The 20,345-nt window shown below is 36.0% G+C and overlaps 1 protein-coding gene across 1 annotated transcript in view; it reads right to left on the minus strand.

Moving 5' to 3' along the window:
* Ilk (integrin linked kinase) overlaps positions 1 to 17,331 on the minus strand; it is an 81,852-nt gene extending 64,521 nt beyond the window's left edge. The window contains exon 1 of the mRNA XM_081727892.1: positions 16,784 to 17,331. Within this exon, the coding sequence (XP_081584018.1) occupies positions 16,784 to 16,872 (89 nt within the window). The 5' untranslated portion in view covers positions 16,873 to 17,331. The remainder of the gene's footprint in view (positions 1 to 16,783) is intronic.
* Between the last annotated feature and the right edge of the window lie 3,014 nt (positions 17,332 to 20,345).

Consider the following 20,345-nt stretch of genomic DNA (forward strand, 5'->3'; position numbering starts at 1 on the left):
AATCCATTATAGTGAAAGTGGAGCCGCTAAGCAACACAAACTGTAAATAGCTATTGCATTCTTTGTAACATTTTTCACGGACACACTTCTTAAACGTTTGGCTTTATTCCAATTATCGTCCAACGAAAGTCAATAATTATTAAAGAATTGCAATTGATCGGCCCCAGCCCGGCCCGACCTGAAGAGAAATCAGTGTCGGCCAGCCCAAGCCCGGCCCGGCCCAAAGAAATAACAGTGTCGGCCCGCCCAAGCCCGGCCCGACCCAAAGAAATAACAGAGTCGGCCCGCCCAAGCCCGGTCCGCGGGCCGGGCCGGGCTTCGGGCCTCGGGCCAGACCCGGCCCATGCAGGTCTCTACTACCTATAGACTAGGGATGTGCACGAGACAAGATTTGTGGTTGTCTCGTCTCGAAAATGTGTTGTAAAAGTGATGTCTCGACTCCAAAAATGTATATTTCTCTATTGGAACAGCCGTGTCTCGACTCGAATTTTGTCAGGAAAATCCTGTCTCGACTCGTCTCGTGCGCATCTCTACTATCAGCTTATACGAAACGTCGAAGCTCTAAGAACGTCGCCATCGACGCCGGTGGAAGCAAAATCATCATAGTTTTACCGCATGATGACCGCTAATGACTGTAGTAAACGTAAATGGCCCAGATTTACTGTTTTTATTTTATTCCAACAGGGGCGCCTGGAGTTTTTGAACAGCACGATTGAGATTAGTGATAGGTACCCACAAAAATGTTCTATGAGCTATTATGAGCCACACAAATGTTTAATATGTACTATCAGTCTTTACAAAATTGTACTGAACATACAACTATTTATGAACCCTTTACAACTTCCGATTGATCTATTTGGGTCTTTTCTATTACTTACAATTTCTATTAACACCACTGTAGTTTAATACAGAGTAGATATGTTACTTAAAATCAAGACGAATTAAAAAAAAAGAGAGAGAGTGTGTGTGTGTGTGTTAAAAAGCAATGGCAAATTTCAATCAAACAGCAGCATAAAAAATAATAAAAACAAGCGAAAACGTACTTGGAATTGCGCTTCATCATCTGGAATTACGCAGTACAACTGATTTTCTAAGAATGAAAAGTTTTTTTTTTTTTTTTTTTTTTTTTAACAGGCTAATTGTTAGGTTGAAGAATACAGCACAGCCTAATTCAAAATAGCCTCAAGATTTGCCTTGCACATAAAGATCACACCTGTAAGACGACCAATATACATTTCGGCTACACATGACGACACTGGTTCCCACTGGTGTGCCGCGAAATTTTAAAACTTAAAAATCATGATGTAATGATTAAAAATCTAGGGCTCCTAACAGTAGACACTTTTTACTGAAATGAACCCTTGACTCATTTACTTACCTTTTGTGCGCTGTTTTCATTATGTAATGTAGTGAACCTGTTTGATGCTTCATTTACAATTTCACGTTCGTATCTTACATGGAGTAAGAAAATTTTGTCTTAACGTGGGCCCCCTCGAACGGTGGGAGCGTCACTGACAGGGCAGTTGCCCTCCCAGTCCCCCCAAAGTAACGGCCCCTGCTCCCTTCCCAAACTTCCCAACACAATCCAATGAACAACAGTATAATAGTCGAAAGTTCCCCAAGCTGCAGCTCCTTTTCTCTCTTCGTTTCCTGCAATTAATTGTACAACGTGAAGATATTTACAATCCAACTACAAAAGAATTGCCTTAAAAACTCAAAATGACGTCTTATAAAAATGCTTTACAGGAAAACAATATACAAATAATCTCGTTTTATTTAAATTAGTGATACAATCTACCTTTAATATTCTTCGCTCGTTTAGCAATATTTATTTACATGGCTGTTTTTATTGCCGAAATTACGTTTGTCAGTGTAATCTGATAAAAGCCTAGCTGATTTTTCTCCTTGCGTCGTGGGTAATTGTCAGGGCCAGATTTATATGTTTCTAAAGCACAATTCTGTCCTAGCCTCTCAAAAAGATTATTTATAATTCTTTTTAACTTGTCTAATCTCTTGCTAGAGAAAAAGTCACTCATTTTCCCTGTGCTTGTAGATGTAGAAGCAGGGGTGTCATTTAGGGGGGTAGGGAGGGGCATATGCACCCTCCCCTGAGTTTGAGTTGTATATAGATTTAATCAATATAGTAGTAGTAAGTCAGTGAAAAACACGAAATTTTACTTATATCAAGGGGTCTTGCCCCCTCCCCAAGCTAAATCTGAAAGGACGCTACTGTGTAGAAGCACTCGAAGCAATCTTATGTTTGCTTGTTTCTGGTGTTGAAGGTGTCCGTGTTTTCACCAGATGCAATGGAAAAAGTTGTATTGCAAATTTTGAAGTCAATTCATACTTCAACTTCGTTGCTTTCAGAAATAGGGTTCTCCTTCAAATTTGAAGAAAACGTACACTTCAGGTTAGGCATTCTTGTTGATACTAAATTGGAACATTTATTTGTAATGCATTATCAACGACAGCTCAGCTCGTGCACTTTATCAAAGATTGCAGATCCCCTTGACGCTAACGGACAATTGCAACTCTGCGCTGCGACTCTATTGGCTTGCTCATTATCAAATTGCAGAGGGTGCTGTGATAACTTCCTCGAAGCTGTTACATGTTATTGTTCATTCAATAATTACAGAATTCCCAGCCAATGACAGAATTTTTTATTTTTCACTTTTGGAATAAGCTGATATTGATAGTAGAAATGGGAAGGGATTAAAATACGGGACATCTGCCTGTTTCGACTAAATTTACGGGGACGCGGAACACTCGGGCCCAAAATCGGGACTGCCCCATTTTTACAGGACGTATGGCATGCTTACTTTAAGCAGTTTGTAGTGTGCAAAACTCACTCACTATATTTTCTATCTGAACGTATTTTACTGTAATTCTTTCTCTTGTCATATATATATATATATATATATATATATATATATATATATAATACTTATAAGATCTTTTCCTCATTATTGATACTAATTTCTGACCTTATGAAGTAAGCCTGACATACGTCCCGTAAAAAACGGGACAGTCCCGATTTTGGGCCGTGTCCCTCGACCCCGTAAATTTAGTCGGGACAGGAAAATGTCCCGTATTTTAATACCGTCCCATTTCTGCTATCCATATCAGCTTTAAAAAATCTGGCATTGGCTGGGAACTGTAATTAGTGAATGAACAATAAGCTGTTAACATGTAACAACTTCAAGCAAGTTATCACACTACCCTCTCTGATTTGACAACAGGCAAACCAAAAGAGTTGAAACGCAGAGTTGGAGTTGTACTTCAGAAGTTAAGGTGATCTAGAATCTTTGACAATGTGCATAAGCTGAACTGTCGTTGATAATACAAGTGAAGTGCTCCATCAACAGGAATACCTAAATTGAAATCTTTGAGTTTTACGTCCCACGGTTATGCCGGTTAGGCTAAAGGAGACGGTGATGATGAGAGATGAGTGAAATGGTGGAATGAATAAAGTGGGAGGAAACGGGAGAATCCCGAGAAAACCCACGAGCACGGTGTTCGTCCACCACAAGGTTCACTTGGCGGGGGCTGGGATCGAACCCGGGACCCCAAGCACCAGAGGTGAACGCTCTACCACTGAGCCACCGCGCCCCCCATACCTAAATTGAAACGCAAGTTTTCTTCCAATTTGAATGAGAATTACTCGTTTCTGAAAGCATCGAAGTTAAACTATGAAGTTGACTGCAAAACTTACAATGCTACTTTTTCCACTACACCTGCTGGAAACTTGGACATAACACCAAAAAACAAGCAAACATAAGATGGCTTCGAGTTCTTCTATATCTACAAGCAGGGTGGAAAAAAATCATGATTTTTTTCAAAAAAATCATTTTTGTTGATTTTTTTGATTTAAATCGATTTTTTTGATTTAAATCAAATCTTTTTCTTTGTATGATACAAGTCGCGAACTGAAGAAAAAACATTAGAAATTAGTATTAAATGTTAATTATGTCATTTAAGTGAAAGTATTGGGTTTTAATTTTGAATTAAATCCCAATCGTTAACCTATTTCAATCCCAAACAATGTTTCTTAAGCATTAAGGAAAAAGTACAGCAATGTATATCAACATGACATTTTTCTTTTCACGAAAGTTACTGATATTTGGCAGGGGCATAATTTTAAACAATTGGAACTAGCTAGCGGCACGAAATACATATAAAGTACATAAATTTCGCCTAAAATTAACTAACTCACTCTATGACCTATGGAACCCGGAGGTTCAATGCCATGTTCACAAAAGCTCTCCTGACTTCTATCCTTAGTCAACTAAATCCAGTTTCTATTTTGTATTCTTATTTCTGCGAGATCCATCTTAATATTGCCCTCCCATGTGCGACTAGGTCTTCCTAATGGTCGTTTTCCGATTGGACTTCCAGTTAAAACTTTGAAAGCGTTCCTACTTTCTTCCATTCTCGCTACAGTCCTGCCCACCTTAACCTCCAAGATTTGATGACCCTAACAATGTTTGGTGAATGGTATAAATTATGCAGTTTCTCATCATGAAGTTTTCGCCATTTCTCATTTCCGTTCCTTTTGGTTCCGAATATTCGTTTCAGGATTTTATTCTCAAATACTTTCAGTCTGCGTTCTTCCCTCAGCGCAAGCGACCATGTTTCACAACAGGCATAATTATCGTTTTATATATTTTAAAGCTTCAAATTCCTCGACACAATTCGCGATGATAAGAGATTTTGAACTGAATAATAACACGAATTCCCTGCAGGAATTCCAAAATAAAAAAAATCAAGATGATCAGTTCCAGAAGAAGAAACACTTGTGATTGTTAAAAATATGCTTTATGTGACGTGAAAACCAGTTCAAATGCAAGTTGTCCGTGCATTTAAGACATCTATACATAGCAGGCACGTTTTTATACTTTTCTGTTGGCTATGTTATTTCCTCTTACAATTTTTCCTGCACAGGCGCGGCAAATTTTCTGCGATCACATCGCAGATCGCGGCATGTTCTGCAATGGGGTCAAGTATCCACTTTATCAAAAGTATTATTCGATATTTTAACGCATTACGATCCCGAGGAACTTCTATGTATTTAGTACATAAATTTCGCCCAAAATTTTAAAATCAGATATTTTTTTTTGTTTCGGAGAGGGGATCGAACCCTCTAAATACGCCCCTATTATCTGGAAACAAACAAATAGACATGTACACAAAAGAGCTTTCATCTTAAATGTCCATGGTGATTTCCCCGTTGGAACAGAAATTTTAAAACCCTGTGTTACAAAGAGAAGAAAGCAGGGTTCACCCGTAACCCGTTCAAACGGGATTTTCCCTGATAGTTCCCACATGATACTCGTTTCATGCTGTGCTTACATACATTTGAGTCTCACTGTATTATGATTATTATCTTCCATAATCGGAATAACAGAAGAGAAACGGGATTTTACTTACTTTCACTTCAAATTAATTCATTTCGGAATTTGATTTAAATCAACGATTTTTATTAAAAAAATCAAGTGATTTAAATCTTGATTAAAATCGTGATTTAAATCAGACTGATTTAAATCAATCCACCCTGTCTACAAGCACAGGGAAGATGACTTTTTTTCTCCAGCAAGACATTAGATAAGTTGGCAAGAATTATAAATAACCTTTTCGAGAGGCTAGGGTCACAGAATTTGGTTTGGTCTTGGGCTAAGAAATATGTAAATCCAGCCCTGACAATTACATACGAAAAATCAACTGTTTTCATCACATTAAACTGACAAACGTTATTTTGGCAATTACAACCATGTAAATAAATATTGCTAAACGCACGAAGAATATTGAAGGTAGATTGTATCACTGATTTAAATAAAATGAGATTATTTGCATATTGTTTTCTCGTAAAGCATTTTTGTAACATTTCATATTATGTTTTTAAGGCGATTCTTTTGTAGTTAGACTGTAAATACGAGTATCTTCACTCTGTACAATTAATTGCAGGGAACGAAGACAGAAAAGTAGCTGCAGAAGAGGGAACTTCCACCTACTATGCTGATGTTCATAACCAGAGCTACGGTTTATTGAATTTTTTTTTTGGGGGGGGGGGGAGGGGTGTAGCGAAGAACGAAGGTTTCGTACTCTCACGGGAAAAATATGGCAGGTTTGTTATAGAGTATAACTGACTAAAATGCTATCACAGTTGAAGATCACATTGAAATAAATAAATAGAAGGGATTTTAAATTCAAAACATAACCTCTGCCGAAAGTAGTAGTAGTAGTTACTAGAACAAAAGAATTTCATTTAACAATGAAAATTAAATGAGGTCGAAAATTAGTATCAACAAAGAACAATTCAGCCTTTATGGATTAAAAGAAAAGCTCTTAGAAATTTTTTGTTTGCTTTTCATTTTTTAAAAGAGAAAGAATCACACACACACACACAAAGAAGGATTTAAATTAAGAGTAGTTAATAGGAAAAGAATTTTATTCAACAGTGAAAACTGAATAAGATCAAAAATTAGTATCAATAAAGAAGAATTTAGCTTTAATGGATAAAAGAGAAGATCTTATAAGTATTATCTTTTATATAACAAGAGAAAGAATTACTGTAAAATACGTTCAGATAGATAATATATGGAGTGAGTTTAGCACACTACAAACTGCTTAAAGTAAAAACTTCAAATTAGACAGTACATAGAATTTATGACATAAGATAACGCTTAGGAAGAATTTTATGGTAATCTTACTTGGAAGGGAAAGAATGGGAATGGCAATTATAACAAGATGTTTAGCTACATCACGGAATTTATTACAATTTTAAAAACACAAAAATTGGTACCGGTATTTAGACTATTAATTTAAACTGTGACCAACCGTTTCTCACTGTTCCACAACGTTGTACAGACTTCTGCTGCATGCAGTATGCTTTAGAACCGATGTTCACAATTTGTCTATGGTTCCCTCCCCTTATACTTTGATCTTGAATATCTCGGCAACCACTCATCAGCAACTGATGAGACCAACTTTAAAACACTCCTTAGGCTGTATTGAATCGATTGACACCTTCATTGTCCCTCTCAGACAATTTCCGACAAAATTCGTCTGCTACCCCAAAATGCACCAATCGACGCATTCAGCGACAGAAACAATGCCCAATAAAACATAGTCACTTCTTTATGTAAGTTTATACTATCGGTATAACAATCTGTATTATCAATAATAAAAATATCAAATGCATTGTGATGTTGTAAGCGTTTAGTAAAGTGTGTTGTCACCCACAAAAGGTTGAAAACAACTGGATTACAATAAATTTTACCTCTACGAACCTAAACTTATAGCATCAGAGCTATATCGACTTAATGACGCATATTGAAGAAACTGAAGCGTCGTCAGCACCCAACAGCCGGCCAGTACCCGTTGTTTCTCCCTCAAAGAAGGATCACATTCTGTGATATATGTAGCCATGCATTGTTCTGCTGAAATATTGTTTCCGGTGTTCTAGAACCAAATTCACTACCTTTTAATTCGAAATATGCTAACTCCTTAAATACCTTCCGATGTTGTCAACACCAGATCCTGTTCCATACGTACCAAAGACAAACGCGTTTAAGTATAGGGTCCACAGGCTTTTACATCTATAATCTAACATATTAATCTCAAAAACTACAAACTACGTATCTATAACTACCTTATTTTGCCTGGATGTTCACAATAAAATTCTTCCATTACGACGAAATGAAAGCAAAATTTTCATGTACGTAAATAAAAATTAAAAATGCAATAAGATCCACATAACTGATCTTTTACAGTATGTGTGAGTGACAGAACTTATTACAATGTGAACAAGAATTAGTAACAACCTTCAAGTCGATATCTATTACAAATTAAAATAATAGAGAGTTGATAATTAATCACACAAACGCCCAAAAATCAATATAGTACATGATAAGAGAAAAAGCAAATGTCCATCGTCGGCTAGATAATGTCAAACTTTAACTGTGCAAGAAAGGATTTTTTAAATTATCTGTTGACAATAGGCGGATAAGTTTACTCCTTTTATAAACAGATGGATAAGTTTCAAAATTAAGACGTGAAGCGTCAATACGCAGTGGTCAATGTGAGACGGTGTGCGGTGGTATGCCATACCGCCTTCGGTTTTTCAGTGATCAAGACACCGTCACGGAAGAGCAGATGCTAAATACCTTTAATAAATCCATTTTTATGTACAGTAATTGACAAATAGCTTTGTACGTAAAGATTTTATTTCTCATCTAGAAATAATTCCTAAGTTGACAATACCGACATGTTTATCTTTTTTCTACCTTTTGTTTTCAAAATGACATGACTTCAAAGTAGTTAATTTAGTTTATGTTTTGTTGTTTCTTTCCTATGTATGTGTGTCTTGTCTTAATTCATATAAATGTCGTGTTTTGAGCATGGGTGGATTTAGGAGTTGTTTGCTGTGGGGAAGGACCTTACGAGAGTTTGAAGTACCTCTCATTCGAGTGGGATTCCGGGAGCTTTCCCGCAGGAAATTGTAAATACAAAAACTCGCTTTTAGAGCATTTTCGTGTAATTTTCTATAATACAACATACGGGGATTATTATTTTACTTTTCAGAAAGTTGTTGGCGATGGATCAAATCTCTCCGCCCCCTCCCGTAACTAAAGAGAAGCTCTCCAGTGGTTTTCAGTCATTATGTAAATAGGTAGAAATGCAATCTTTTAGGCAGCATACCCTCACTGTATTTCAACATTTAGATAGCCGGTATGTCAAGTCAAATCAATGCATTTCATCTATATCAATAAAGCTATACAATATCACGTAACAGATGACTTTCCCCATGAGAAAGAAATTGCTGCTGAGGAATAGAGGAAGATAGTATTACGTAACTAGTGGGATGAAGTCATTTCCGGTTTTCCCAGCACCATCAGCGTGTATCTTGAGCGAGCAAAGAGTCTGAGGCGGAAGACAGGGAAAAGCGATATTAATAAGAATTGAATCACGTCACGCGCGGAGGTTAGTAAACTTGGCAGTTGGCCACCAGCAGAAAGTAGGGAAGAAACAGACACACACTACAGAAATATGGTACCACGCTGAAGAACTTACACACAACTCCCGAAGAAGAAAAATTAGGCCACCGTTAGTCGTTAGCGATCATTTTTTAAAAAAAAAAATTACAGTTAAACAAACGTACATACGGGCGTCTCTGGCGGGGTGGAGCGAGGGGAACGCATCCCAATATTTTGAAGTACGAAATATTTAATATTTTATTCCAATTTAATTTATTTACTAACGACAGAATAACACAAATAATAATTACTATATTTATTTGGAATATAATATTCAGGCTGTGAAACGATTTTAACAGTGTTCCTTATATACCTCACGGGGTTCGTGAAGGTAAGCAGAAAGGTAACCAATGGAATTGAAGATAATTACCAGGTTGGGCTAAATAGTACCATTTAAATCACCTTCTTTGATGTCCCCCCTCCCCCAAATTTTACATCCCAGAGACGCCAGTGAACGTAAATAAAGTTGATTTGTAATAAGTGTACGGAAAACATTTGGCATTACCTGAGCAATGATTCCAAACACTTTTAACCGACGACAAACTCATGAACGAACGCAGTCATCGCGACATACTTATTCCATTTTTTTTATTGATCTCTCCGTCTCGAATAATAATAATAATAATAATAATAATAATAATAATAATAATAATAATAATAATAATGAGTGAGTGACCAACCCCCACACCAAACTACTTAAGCTAGACACTTTAAAATTTTGACAATGGATAGACTTTGTAACGTAGGCTACCACTAAGGAAGATTTTTTTGAAAATTCGACGAGGAAGGAAGAGGGGGAAAATAGGGGTGACAATTATTATAGTACCAGGACAGTAAAAAAAAAAAAAAAAAAAAAAAAAACACCTGGAATTTTGTTGCAGCTCTTTATTCTCACAATATAAGTACACAGTTATTTAATCACTTTCAAACTAGGCATCTTCGGAACACACACATTCGACTGCTCTTACCATTGTTGGAAACATAGATGAAAGTTCTCTTTCGGTCCGAAGTTCTGTCATCACGTTGGTTTTGATCGTCTTCCACAGTGGCGAAACAGGTACCTTTGAGGCCAATTTTACCTCAAAGCATTATCACCGTAAACTGTTTTAAGGCTATCAGTCTTTGAAGCAGATTTCCTCAATTTGTACATGAATTAATGTTTGCGCGTTCCTTGAACTGCGACATTGCGCCAACTGATAACCGTTCAGCTACACTTTTCGCACACTGCCTGTTATCACCTGTTCACATTTGTCAATTTGATAATTGGGCAACCTAAGGGCTGTACTCTGAACAAAATTCATTGCGATTGCATCATAAATGTCAAAACTACAACATTCTGGAAACTTTTTGATTGCCCTGGTCAAATGTTCGTAGTTCCGAGTCTCTGAAGGATAGGGACATGAAACTTGGTACATATACATCCCATTAAAAATAATTAGATATGCGTGTTTCACCATTTTTTGACATTTCCCTTACAATGAAAGACAAAATGGCAGGAAAAAAGTAGGTATTACAAGTGTTATAATACGATTGCCGTATTTCGAAATTCTTTTAAGGCAAAAGACATGAAATTTGGTATTCAGGCTTTTAATTTAAAATAATTAAAGACGCATTTCAGCGTTTTTTTACGGCTCTCTTAGAATAGAGGAAAAAAGGAAAATGAAATGAAATGAAATCTTTAAGCTTTACGTCCCACGGTTATGCCGGTTAGGCTAAAGGAGACGGTGATGATGAGAGATGAGTGAAATGGTGGAATGAAGAAAGTGGGAGGAAACGGGAGACCCCGAGAAAACCCACGAGTACGTCCTCCACAAAGTCCACACGGCGTGAGCTGGGATCGAGCCAGGGACCCCAAGCATCGGAGGTGAATGCCCTACCACTGAGCCACTGCACTCCTTAACATTTTAATTCAATAACAAAAAATACTATCATAAATAATTAACATAAAAACAAAGGAAACCTACAATTAAGAAAGAAGCTGCTTTTACAAAAATAAGGAACAAGTTTCAAACGAAAACACGAACTATGAGGACATTTCTAATTATGTAACATGAATATCTTATAACAATTGAAACTAAAAAAAAAAAAAAAAAAAGGATAAGTATACAACTATCATAAATATCAAAATGTCAAATGACAGAAGGAAGATAGTAAGTTAATATAATTCACACATTGAGTACGTAATAATTGGGCATAAATTACTTGTGGGACACTTTAATGATCAGTGAATTAATATGGATCATATCTACTACTATAGAAAATAATTACAATATAACTTTATGTACCGTGAGTGTAATATCGTTATAGGAGATGAACTTGAAACATAACAGTTTCGCTGAAACTTTATCAATTCGTGGTTTAGTGTTTTCCTTGACACAAACCATTTACAGCTCGATTTTTGCTTTAGATGAAGAAAAGAATGATATTGTGATGTATTTGGAAAGATTGTATTGACGTACAAATAGAGATGCAAAAAGCCGGCTTTTCTTAGAAAAGTTTTATGACTTTCTTCTTCAAGTATCACGTTCGTTTCCTTGTAGTGGATTCTATAGTTAAGAAAGAGTGTTTACACATCCAGAACTTGAGACTTGTATGTTCAGTTCGGGGTTGGCCGTTTTTACTGTTTTCAAACTGCTATGGCAACATTTTCTAACAAAGTGTACATTATGCAACGACCATGTCCCAAATGTCTATTTGGTTGCCTAACCGTCTTGTCAAGTTCCTGGAAGTTATATATTTTAATATACATATGTGTTTTACTGATTGCCTAAATTCAATCTGACAGGCAAGAAAAAATATCTTAAGCCAAGAAACAAATACAGAACTTAACAAAAAAAATTAACAAAAATCTTGTCTTACTTACTTGTCGTCTGATCAGGGAAATATTTTATCCTAAGCTTCAGAGAGTTCAGTTTACAACATTAAAGTTATAAACGACTATTTTCGGTATCGGTATGATGTTAGTTTGTCATTATTATTCATAGGATTCCTTCATTCTTTATCGTTATACCATGTCAAAATTTCTGAAATGGGAAATTTGGGGATAGTGTTCTAGAAGTTTTCTCTGTCGAATTTGAGCAGGATCAATACATGGTATGTACTTTCGAGGCTTTAGTTTATCCATAAACTTTAAAGGATAAGTTTTTCCTCGAAATCTTTATTGCTAACACTATTAAACGGCAAGCTTTTTTCATTTGGCCACGTCATTCACTTTATTCGATTCAGTGATTTGGATCTTTTAGTTTCGATTTTGAGAACGCATCTGTTCTAGATTCGTTACCACTATCGAACTACATGGTGACTTACTGATGAACCCGACGGTGGTTGTTAGTTTTCTGTTTGAGCGCGGAAGTGTGAATATGATTTTGACGTACAGTGTTGTGATAGTGTTCTTCTTTATGTACTCTTGCTTATGATTTGATCACAAATGCTATGCTTCGTTGTTGCAGGTACAATTCGCGCGTGTTGCTTTCTGTTATGTATTACGCTGTTTTCCTGCCGGTACATGTCTAATGTGGTATATGTTCCTTCTGACAAAGAACAAATTAGAAATTTTGAATTTATATTGGTTGTGAATATTAATGTATGTCAATGAAGTTTCTCATTTTCATTGGTTATTCGTAGAGTGGTCAGTGGAGACATTTAACTGTGATCCACTCCTCTAATTTCGTCAACACTGTTAGTGGGGTATAAGCAAAATATTGATAACGTTCGGTGTCATTCGAGGATAAGATGAGCCGCACACATTATCCAGGAAGCAAGAAATGTTGTTTTAGTTATAATATTGGGGAGAAAATATTTATTCATGACTAAGTTGCCAAACTGTATTTATCCCACTAAAATTTCACGTATTTATTTCTAAGTATTTTTTCATTATTTTAAGATACTGAGTTGGTTCAGTGAGGGATGGGGGGTTGGAGACTTGTTTCCTTGACGTATATAATTTTGTGAGCTGTCCGTATTAGTTTTTTTAAATTTTAATTGTTGTTCAAATGGAACGGGTTAGGAGGCCTTGCCTTCCTCATGTATATAGTTTAATATATTGTTTATATTTTTCATTCATTCTCTTTTGCGCATTTTTCAACATTGGCTTTCGGACCTTGATAATTACCTCCCGTTTTCTTACTGTCTATTGTGGACCTTTATAGCAAGCGAGGAATATGGTGGTTCTTGCTGTAGTTTTCTCTGTTATTATTTTGTACATTGCATATTTCATCAAGTAAATTTTGAACTGCGTTACAATGGAAAGTTAGCGTGTTTCAAGTCTGTCAGCAATTGAATCTGGTAATGTTTAAAATAACTGCACAAACATTACAGTGTGACACTCCATGATTTCTATCCAATTCGATTCATGAGGAACTGGTTTCTGGTGATATTTAACGAATTGTTCCGAGGAACCAGACCCTACGATTCAACTGTTTGAACAATTCATTGAATGAAATGACCAAAATAAAAATTTGCCCTATTAAAATTTTTAGTAAAATATTTTTGTCGGCAAATGTTAAACCTAATAGTTCTATAAACTTTTTTTTTGAATTGGAGTATGTCTACCTATGTTCACTTTTTCTGTTCTGCCGAACGACCGATTTTTTTTTTTTTTTTATTCTTCAATTTTCTCTTCAGAATCCAGTAATTAAATGTTCCTTCGTGTGGAACGTACCGTTCTCTCTCCATTAAATTTGGAATATTTTTTAAAAAGCCCAATACTTCACAGAAAAAGAAGCACTTTTTTTTTTTTTCAGAGCGTTTCCCTCTCTATGAACAATCACGAACATAAACGAGTAGAGGTAAGAGTCTTTATTTCTTACGGCTCCAACGTCTACTTATTTACTTTCGTGGCTGTACAATCCGCAGCAAAAAACCTGTAACAAGAGCATGTAAGTTGATTGTGAAACGACGAAATCTTTTGTTCCAAAATAATTGTGCAGTTGAGGACGCCGAGGTTTCTCCTGGCGTGATTCTTTCCACTTAGACGTTATGTTGATTCCCTAACCTGTTTGGAGAAGTTTCACAATAAACTTACATGCTCATGTTGCAGGTTTTTTGCTGCGGACTGTACAAATCAATACGCCGAAAGAAAAGTTTGCACCCACTGTATTAAAATATTTCGAGTGTAATTTTTTATGTTTGCGTAAGAATACCAGCTGCCGAAGGCACTGTAAAGTTTACCTATTAATTTTCATATTTGAAAAGGCTTTACTGTCATGGCTTTATTAAATTTTGAAAGGAATATTAGATTTATTTTCTTCTGAATATTGTGCTCTTTTTCTTGACACATTACACATCAATAAGTAACAAGAATCACTACACAAAAGGTAAATACAAAGTAACAGCATTGTGAGGGACAGGAGTACGTACATAAGTAGACCAAAGAAACTTGTTAGTTCTCATTTTTCCGAACACTGTGGTCAGATCACGTCACAGTTCATGTATTCGAATCACTTGTAATTGGACAATCGGGTGGGAATCAGTACATTGAAGAGTGTTTGCCATGAACTATAATTCTTCCAAACTTATCTTGAACGGGATGGTTTACTTAATTATGGTAACAAAGATTAGTCATGCAGATTAAGAAACAGGCAAAATTATTCACTTTGAAATTTCAATCTTAAACTAGTAATGCGCGAAGAAAAATCAATGGTTAAGGAAGTAAACACCAAACACTTAGCTAAATGTAAACCTAGAAACAACGTTAAAAAGTAGTTTATTACTATAGAAAGTTAGCTTGCAGTAACTCCTAGCACAGGCTGAAGATGCTTTTCACATTCCTCTTACTTTAGGCGCATACCCATCATCGCTAACGCGTCAACGAATGGATATCCACAGGGATCTACCAGCTTCGTACTGCCCTCGCTTGTGCGGGCAGGGTATTTTTATGGCTTTGAGGAGAAAGTATTAAGAGCTAAGTGGGAAAATATTCATTTTGAATAAACTCGATGTATGGCATTTAGTATATCTCCCAACTCTCTTAATTTGCCTATTTGTCGAGAATAGAACCCAAATAACCCGTGCGGAGCTTGTACCTCGTTCCTACTACAACTATTACTCCTACTACTACCTATACCATGGATCCGTGTAGTAAAACTGCACGCTCGTATGTGCACGATTGGGAGAGATACTAAATATCAGCCAAACTTTACAATACATGTTCCAGCTGAGCATCCATAAATAGGGCAATTTTAAAAGAGTGTAGGTAAGAGCTCTTCTTGTGCTTAAGAGTGACTTTTGGCGCGGGATAATAGGTTAGGTTACTCACTGGTCACCACAAAGTAAACTCTTGCCAGAGCGTAATATATAAGATAGGGTTAGAAAGTTTGGACTCACTTTGGTTAAATTAAGAGTAATTTCTCAAGTCTGTGTAAGGATATCAACTAGAGCAGGCATTGTAAAGTTCACCCGAAAAGAAAGAAAAAAAATGTGGAAAGTAGTATTTCCACAAAGAAATATGAGTTTAATTGTATCAGTTTGAACTGGTATTCTTAATCTGTAAGATATTGGTAAATATAATCCAGTGTTTCAAAAATTGAGTCTGGTCAATTCTGCCTTGCCCCGAAACAACATGAGTAGCCAGTGCTGGTTTACTTATGGCGCACCACTTTTTGGAAAATTTACAGGTAAAATTCAATACTTTGCATGAAAAAACATAGGCTATTTACAAAGTACAAATTTCTGCAAGCGAAATAATTAAATACGAAGTAATACACCTGCATTTTATGTTTAGAAGTGTAGTGTTACTAGTGCAAAATGATTACAAGGCTTTACAAGGGATAAAATAAGTGAGTGCATATGAAATATGAGTGTATTAGAAACTATTCCCCACCGATGGTGTATTTCTGCGTAGTGTACAGAAGCTGAAATTTACGTTTACAACTGGAGCGCTACCAGTATGAAACTATGACATGTGCTATCATTGCCAAAACCCATTTATTTTCACTACCCTCGCATATGCGTATATTCACCTTCGCTGACACGCCTGCTCTTAGATGCACCCCTTGGCTAAAACTCGGGCCCACTCACTTTGCCCTTCCCTGACTCGGTTAGAGAGCATTCGTGCTTTTTAGTGGTCACCTAGCGCATGCTGTTTTGTCTTTTGCACTACGTTTTAAGCATATTGCTGGACGTCGTATATATACGCAAATCGTAAAAGAATTGTAATGTTTCAACAATTGCCTGTGATAGCTCCTTGAATTTTATCTATGTCATGAGATATCGTCGTCCAGCGCAAAAATTAGTGAAAGAATCCTAATTTTTCTCAACAATTATTTCGAGTGGTGCGCCAAAAGTAAACCTGCATGGAGTAGCCTAAACTTACGCCGACAGTAGCTGCATAAATGTAAAGAAAGAAAATAAGTAACTTTGCAGGTATCATTTTACATGTATATTGTAAATGTATGCAGAAGTGGACGTAAAGACCGAAGACATGTAAAGAAACAGAAAACATTATTAAGAACGTATTTATTATTGTATCTCGTCACCAACACATTAATCTATATGCGATTCCCTTAAATGATATTTTAGATGGAATTCATAAACGCAGTGCTTCAAAAAGCAGGAAAAAAAGATTGCCTCAAATTTTTTTCTACTGAACTATTGTACGGTAATGATTACGAGCGTTTGAGTTACTTGAACACAAATTAACCATAAATTTAATTGTTTGATTTAATCAGATCAGCCGTCAGCTCTTATCAGTTTTAAATCCTTATCATTTAACAATTGATAAGAAAACTGAAAAGGGGAGTGGCATAACTTACCCTTGGTTCATATCATGTTCGGTATCATCCAACCACACACGCACTTGGATGGCATTTCCTTCACGGCACCAATGGAAAACGTCTTCCATTGTGGTTTCGTTAAGTTGCACGAAAATCGACACCAACAATTAAGTTGACTAGTACACAGAAATCTAAATATAGCACCGTTATTTCACACCTCGAATTAACTTGGAAGCAAGTACGACGTTCATCTCGAATTTGGAGACATTTTAATACTAAAATTTTAATATTTGTATTTCAGAAATAGAAATGGCTAGTGAAACATTAACCAGATGTGTCCTACACCCACAAGAGACCACTCACGACCACATTACGTTCTCTTTCATTTCTTCATAACATTGGGTTTGCTTTCGCCGAGCTACCATGACCATCACTCACTCATTCTCACTCTCTCTCTCTCGCTCTCTCCGCTCACTCACTATCCCTACGCTTGCCCCTCCGAAAGCCAATTCACGTCCTACATTCACTTCTTTACTCCGACGTTTCATCATTTTCCATTATCCAATTGGTTAAAAAGCAAATAGGCGTGTTTAAAACTACCGAGTTCAGAAACAGAGTTTGTGTTTGTTGTAGAACAAGTAGCAACATGTTTATAACGATAAAACTATTTGGGACTTCATTCCGTACTGGTTTTCGCAAAAATTTGTAGATCGCACACGCAAACCGTTTCATAACCGTGTCGCTCACTTGAAAGATTTACTCATTTGAAAAAAAGGAATAATAATGTTGATCTGGTATTCCTCCAAAAAATGAATTCGATTGTTCAAACTTGATCTCTAGTTTCACTTCCATGTTCCTTCAGTTAAAACTAGAACCAATATTAATATTTATTATTATTATTATTATTATTATTATTATTATTATTATTATTATTATTATTATTATTGAAAAAGACTAGAACCAAATAATGCTGAAGTAACCAATCTAGAGAACATGTTCGTTCTATAACAAATTATGTCAAAAATATGATGAAATTGATATATGTACAATGTCCTGTAAAGCACTGAAAAAACTGTTGTATAAATGATTTATAATATTTCAACACTTTGATTGGGCATATGCCCGTTGTGTTGATAAATAAATAAAATAAAATAATAATAATAATAAAAAACATAAACCACACCCGGGGTTTGGTTAATTGAATTTTAATGTCGAGGCTATTTATCTTCGTACGATAACACGGCTGCTCAAAAAACGGATTATCGGTAAAAAAAAAATTAAAAACGAATAGGCCTATATAAAAATTTTAAAAAACTGCCAAATAAAAAATGAAAATGAAATAATTCTTTTTGAGTTTTACGTCCCACGATTATGCCGGCTAGGCTAAAGGAGACGGTGATGATGAGAAATGAATGAAATGGTGGAATGAAGAAAGTGGGAGGGAACGGGAGAACCCCGATGAAACCCACGCATACGGTGTTTGTCCACCACAAAGTCTGCAAAATGAAAACCTAAAAAAGAAAAAATAATAAATATATGAGAATAACAAATATATAACATTAACAAGAAATAGTAATAATAGTAATAGTAGAAAAAATAACAATACAAGAAATAGTAAAATATAATAGAAAGAATAAAAGATAAAAATGCAACAAGAATAAATAAAAAAGTAAACAACTAAAAAAATCAGAGAACGTGACAGTGTTACAGGCGCACTATAACGGTATGGACTGGCCTGAATTTTTAAATCAACCCTCGTATTCCCCCAGCTCCAATTCTTAGAAATGGAAGCAGCCAGCGAACAGTTGGAAGAGAACAATGCTTAGGAATTTGTCACCCAAAAGGTACCTCACTTCTCCAGACAGTCTTGCTTCCTCCCGCCAGTCCATATTCGGAGGAAAAATTTTGCTACCCTCGAAAGAAACGCCCACGCAGTGAGCTCTCATGATGATGATAGATTTTTACGTGATAATCTGAAAATTATTAATAATCATTAATTCCATAACTAATTGGAACTATCAGTGTTTTTGATGTGATTTCTATTAACCTATGAACCATTCATTATATATTATTAACAATATAATAATGCAAAAACTTAATGTTCTCTACGAACTATATTTTAATTAATCAGTGTATTCTTGCGCTATGAACTGGCAACTGTGCCACGCAGGAGGAGGAGGAGGAGAGAGAGCGTCGACTTCTGAAAACGACATGGACACTCACTCTAAGTCTCTCTCAAACATGTGAAGTTGCAAGTGTATATACCCTGATAGGGGAGAGAGAGAATATTTATTGTAATGTGAAAAAAAAAGCGTTAACAAATGTTAAGTAAGTTAAACGTACCCAATTTACGCTCTCCAACGCATCACAAAACATAGGAACAGTGCTACCAAAAATAAATGCTGCTTCAATAACAAGAAGAAATATGTGAATAAGAATTGTTTCTACGTAGTTCTCCCTCTAATGCAATGATTTTACCGAAGAACCACGTCATATGTCAAGGAACGGGACATTCAATTCATCACTTCCCAGCCATGGAAGCTAACTATTCGGTAGTGGACCAATAAATTTCATTTCGTATATCCGCCGGAATTGTCATGCGCGGTTCGTGTCGTTTCGAAATCTTTGGGCCAATATATTGTTAAGTAAAATATTATCCACAATTTGCGAATGTTATTATTTTTGAATCATATGTAATCCGTACAGTGAAAGTGAATGACAATAAAGTGTTCATTTAAAATTCTTGTTATTATTTTGAAGTGAAAAGTGCTAACCAGATGTGTTTAATAAGTTGTTTTCTTTTAGCGGTTAAAATGTGTATAAGTTAAAGTGTATGCGACATAAAGTATTTGTCAAAAGGTAAGGTATTCATTAACTGAGAAGTTCAAACATTACTTTCGTCTCTCACTATCCATCTGGCGTAAATCATGCATTGCCACCCCACTTTGTATTCTCTTACAGGCAGCGGACATCATATCTTGGAGCTGACGCATCAGCGATGGTGGGTATATGGCTTATGCCACTGATACATTTAACGCCCGAATCCTAGGACCGTAGGAGTGAGACTATTTGTTTACTTGCCAGTTCCTTATTGGATCTATCAGTCTTTTACAAATGAATGATGTTAAAGGAAGACTCCAAAAGAGATCCAAGGTTCGAATCCTAATAGTATCATGCCTGGCTTCCCACACGTAAACAAACTCTTTCATAAATGGCTTTCGTTACGGGAACTAACTCCTCTTGTAAAACAGGAACAAACGGTAGTCGAACCCAACTCCTTTCATAAATGGCGCCCGAACAGGGACAAACCATTATATCTGGCGCACCGAACAAAGACAGATGTTTTAGTGGGGAGAAAGCGAATTTTTGAACTTCACTATTTTGTATTCAATGTCTGGTGTGTTGTGTTTTGTAGTATAATATTTTACAATGTCAACTAACGAAATGGAAACACTGCTTGAAGCGGTGAAACAATTATCCGCAGATTTGGCTGCAACTAACCAAATGCTAAAATCAAATCAAAAAGAGTTGACCAAACAATTCGATAATCTAAAAATACAACTGGCTGAATTACGTGAAAAGTATGAAACGCACAAAAAGG

Source organism: Thermobia domestica, chromosome 10, assembly GCF_964235325.1.
Source record: "Thermobia domestica chromosome 10, izTheDome1.hap1.1, whole genome shotgun sequence".
Lineage (NCBI taxonomy): Eukaryota > Metazoa > Arthropoda > Insecta > Zygentoma > Lepismatidae > Thermobia > Thermobia domestica.